We start from the raw sequence: 5,031 nt of genomic DNA, 5'->3' as shown, positions 1-5,031 counted from the left end.
CCTGCTTGTGAGATTCCAAAGGTCTGAGATAAACCCCAGGATATAGTCCAGCAAAGATGCTTTGGGCTATGTTCTCTGAGAGAGAGCTAGAGAAGGGTTTTATTTTTAAAACCCTCATTCCTGCCGGGGGAAGGGGTGGTGGCAGGCACGGGGAAAAACCGTGTTTGGATCAGGAAGGAGGCATTCTACTAGATGTGTGTATCCTTTTACACTTTCTGCTCTCACACACCCTCTTCTCTATTATACCCTCAAGATCTGTTACTGAAAAACTCCAAGGACATGCGCTAAGATTACCATGATTCCTAACATCGGTTCTACTTCTACTAGATTTTTCCTCCCAAGGCTTTCCGCTGAGTAGAATTTTAAATGTGAATAATGGTTCAAAGGCTGAGAAACAAACTGCTCATTACTGGAAAGAGTGCCAGGAATCCTGGGAAGCAGACCTCACTGCCACCGGAGTTCGGCACCTAATAGTAATGGCTTCTTTCATAGTCACGGGAGGGTTGGATCGCTGTTTCTTTTCATTCTTTTCTTCTTTCAGTAACTGCTGGGATTAAAGCGAGCTTAGAAGAATAAAAAATTCACAAACAGGACAAGAATATTTAGGGCAAGAGATCAGAATTTCTTTGGTTATTCAGTGAACTGAACTAACTCTACTTAAAAAAAAAAGCACAAGGAAATAAATGTCCATCGAACTCTGTATCGCAGTAGGTATTAGCCTTTTGACTCCACCTCACAGGCTCTAAGGGGAGTTACCTGCCTAGCAAGTTGAGGTAAGAGATTCAGACTAATTCAGTGATAAAAAAGAGCAGTTTTGTCATCATTAATTCCATTCCCAATATTTACTATGTCTGTAGTCTGAGAAGATTTTTACCAATGTTGCTAAATAGTCCATTCCCTCCCACTTCTCATCCCCAAATCCAATCAGTGATAAATGATAGGGATAGAAAGGTTATTATTACTCTACCAGGTGCCTTAGGGAAAATCTAGTCACTGTGCAGTTCAAGCTTTCCATCTTAAGTTCCTTTCCCCAAATACAATCAACAGTTTCTGAGAGGGAAGACAGGTTTAAAGTAACCTGGTTAAGAAGTGTTGTACTAAAACTTATCACCTTTATTCACTATTAATGTGATCTTGAAGTACTCATCAAAAAGCACTTTTTAAACAACTAGTTTTCATGGGACAGTAAAAAAAAAAAAATTTTCCCCCTAGACCACAGCTAAGGTTTCTTTAATCAAAAGAAGAGGTCCCTCCCAGAGTGGTCAACAAGTGGTTAGGTATTAAAAACTATTGGCTTCATTTGTAGTCACAGTGAATCTGATTTAGTTGTGTGTGATAACCTTATCCTGCCACTGGGAAGGCTCTTTTCCAAGACCTATCAATTAACATGGCTTAAGAAACATTCTATGCCCAAGCAATTCAGGCTAAAAATAACTCTGTGGGCTATTTTTTTTCTTTACTCACAGAATGCGTTTGCATGTCAACAAGATCTTTGCTCCTTGAGTGTTTTCACTCCTGCTTACTCTTCCCTGAAAATAGAGTTGCTTGATACAATCAGAAAAGTCACAGAGTTGGTGTGAGACATACAGAACAGCAAAACCATGCTGATGCAACTAAGCTTTGTAACTGCCAAGTGTCCAGAGAATAAACAAACCCAGCATTCAGATAGGCTAAGTTTAAAATAGATTCCCCCTTACTTGCCTTTCTTACAAATATACACAATTCTTTGACAGTAATAGATCTGATTTACACACAAAATTCACTTCTAAGTTAACAATAACTAAAAACTGAGTGCTATGCATGCTCACTTTTCTAAGAACTTTTGAGGCATTAGCTCATTAACTTTCACAACCCTACGAGATTGATACAATTATCTCAATTTCACATTTGGAAAAACTGAGGCAGAAAGAGATGAAGTCATCTGTCTAGAGTTCCTCACCTAATTAAGTGGCAGACCCAAAATACAAAATCAGAAGTCTCACTCAAGAGCCCAAGCTTTAACCATTACACTATACAGCTTCTGCAACAATTCTGCAAAACCAATCATGATCTTTTCAGATTTCCTACACAGCTAGATCTCCCTATCAAATATATCCACTTACGTTCTCTAAATTAAGTAGAAACATGGTCCCATGTTTTCTCTTAAATGTGAAAACAATCAACAGGAACTTCAATCTTACCCAAAACATACCAACTCTCTTAAACACATCAAATGTTACCCCCTTTCAAAAATAAAGATGCACTGAGATAGCTGTTCAAGCATAATTACTTTCTAGCAACAGGAAATGTTTGCAAAAGTAAGGCCCTGGACCATTTATTCAGTTTAAGCAGTTAGCACTCAATGGATCTCTTGTGGCTAGAACTGAACTTAAATAGCTAATCTCTGAAAGAAAAACATGTCAATTTTAATAAGACCCTGATTAGACAAGGTTTAATTCTATGAATATATTGTTATGGTGATGGAGAAGGCCAAAAGTTCCTTATGCTTAATGAATCACTAATAGAGTTGCAAAAAATCAAAGCACTGGCCTACTGAGCTACGACAGAAGTTCACATAATCAAGACTTTAGGAATACCAAAGCACCATTCATTTGCTCCCTCTGTTCAAAGGCCATAACCTTTACTTAAAAGCTTTGTCTAATCTTTCCTCAATTTGTTCCATCTCTTAAATACTCATTTATAAGCTGTTATAGACCAATAACAGCTTTTAAAGTACTAGCAACAATATTTTAAAATAGCGTTCTAATTGATTTGCTTCTGAACTAGATTAGTGAATCCCTTTCACATATCGAATACTTGCCCGACAAAAAGCTCTCTTAAAATGCAGTAATTATTGTAAAACCAACTGATGACATAGCTGTCATCACCTAAGTGTTTACCATGACCCAAACACTGAGCAAATTAGGAAGTTTTGCTAAGCTGAATTTGCCTAGCCCTCCTTCCTTACCTAGTTTGACACGGGCAATTTCCTTTCACTTTCTACAGATAAGACAATAAGAGGAAAAAAAAAAAAAAAAAAACACTGAAAACTCCATCCACTGGAATACAGAGGAGGATCAACCAACTGGGCGGGTCAGTCTCATTAGCTGCCCTCATGTGTCTGTTTTTTTCAATAACAAAGCTGAAAGGTGACCCATATTATATAGTTTAACAGGATACTAAAAAGAAGTTTTTGTGAAAACATATTTGCATACGGGAAGGGCTTCAAAAGTTGGCACTAAAGTTAATTAATATTAGACACTATCAGATTGAGCTGCAGAAAATCAAACTGGGCTAAACGGACTTCAGAAAAGGCAGTTGTAGTGACAGGTTAAGAAATTGGCTGACCACTGGTATCAGTACCTAATAGCAGTCCTCCGTTGATCTAGGGGAGACACCTTCAACATCTCTCTCCATACTTAGTGAAGTCAGAAAACAATGTCCCCAGTCTGTGCATGACTGATATTAAGAACCACTTTCCCAGCCAGGACCATAGTCACCCTTCTCCCTCTTCCCTCCCAACCCAGACAGATGATTACAGACAAGGAGGCAATTAAGTTGCTTCAAAATATTTAATACGTGTTAGACACGTAAAGTTACATTTTTATACCAAAATCAATACAACGAAGGAGAAAATACTGTACAAAAACCTTGTCGGCTCCCCCAACCTTTATACAACAAAGACTGGAGTCACCGTATCTACAAAACCATAAGGTCTTTCCACTTAGGGCTTCTGTCTGTAAACTCTGTTTCATTAAACACTTTTTAAAAGCACTTGTAGTAGTTCCGATCTAGAGCTTTTAAAAATATATCTATTCTCTATAAACTCCATATTTCCAAGCTTGAACTCTTCTGTGAAGTTCATCAAGCTTTCTCCCCCCCCCCCCCCGTGGGGAAGACAAGAGCCGCTCAGATTCCCTTTCCCAGAGTAATCACAGGGTACAGAAGTTTCTTCAGAGAGAGAAAAGTGGGGAGAGCGAAATGATACAGGTCTCTGCTCCAGACTAAATCCCTCTAGTCTTAGGAAATCCTGTGAGGAAATGCCACTCCCGGCCCTGGTGCGGGGCTAGCTTTCATGTGAGGGGTGTGTGTAAAGTCCCTTCCTCCCCCGAGCACGAAAGGGGAACTCCCCAGGCCCGGCCCTCTCCGCCGCTTCCTTCTCGGGGCTGCCGGCAAAGGAAAGTCCCCGTCTGCCCCCGATCTCCTCAGCCCTGGGAAAGGGGTGGTGCATTCCAGAAGGACAAAATGGTCTGAATTCAACAAGACAGACGTACGTACACAGACAGAACACTACACAAAAGTTAACGATCGTCCTCTTCCGACAAGCCTCCAGGGGGGAGGCCGCCGAGCCCGAGGGCAGTCGGTGCTGCCCGGCGGCACCCACGGTCCCCGCAACGCGTCCAGCGCCCTGCGGTCTCTGGGCCGTCCTCGCAGCCCCACGTCGGGGCCACCCGCCGCTCAACCTCCTTCCGAACGGGACCCGGGGGCTCAGAAGGCCACGATGGCTGTGCTCCAAGGGTTAATGTCTCTCAGCACCGGCTTATCGCAGCAGATCTGCCCGGGCTCGGCGGCTTCCGGACCGCTCTCCTCTCCCTCGGCTTCCTCCCGGCCGCCCCCGGGGCTTTTCCGCAAGAGTCCCGAGAAGCTGGAACCGAAGATGCTAATGAGGTTAGCCACGTTCCCGGTCTCCATCTCCTCCTCCTCCTCCGCCCCGCCCGGCTGCTCCTCCGAGTTCCGGCGGGGCTTCTTGAGCGGGCTGGAGCCGGGCGCCGGACCGCCCGCGGGGCCGCCACCCACGCCCGCCGCGCCGCGCTTCCGGGGGCCGACGGCGGGCGGTGCCGGGGGCTCGTCCTCGGCCGGCCGCGGCGCGCAGCGGCAGTCAACTCGGGGGCAAGCGCCCAGCGCCCCCGGCCTGTCCTCCCCTCCTGGGGGGCAGCCGCAGTGGCGGCGCGCCCCACGGGGCCCCTCAGCTCCCGCGAAGACCCCGGCTCCTCCCTCCGCCGCCTCGCGCGGTCCCTCCACGCGGCGCCAGGCAGCTTCCGCCTCCTCCAC

General features: G+C 44.9%; 1 protein-coding gene across 1 annotated transcript in view; it reads right to left on the bottom strand.

The window, feature by feature from the left end:
• Positions 1-3,532: 3,532 nt before the first annotated feature.
• Positions 3,533-5,031, bottom strand: part of IER5 (immediate early response 5) — a 2,354-nt gene continuing 855 nt past the window's right edge. Inside the window, exon 2 of the mRNA XM_040446288.1 lies at positions 3,533-5,025. Within this exon, the coding sequence (XP_040302222.1) occupies positions 4,468-5,025 (558 nt within the window). The 3' untranslated portion in view covers positions 3,533-4,467. The remainder of the gene's footprint in view (positions 5,026-5,031) is intronic.

The sequence above is a fragment of the Herpailurus yagouaroundi genome, unplaced genomic scaffold (genome assembly GCF_014898765.1).
Source record: "Herpailurus yagouaroundi ecotype Mexico unplaced genomic scaffold, PumYag 195, whole genome shotgun sequence".
NCBI lineage: Eukaryota > Metazoa > Chordata > Mammalia > Carnivora > Felidae > Herpailurus > Herpailurus yagouaroundi.
This window is presented reverse-complemented; position numbering and strand designations above follow the sequence as displayed.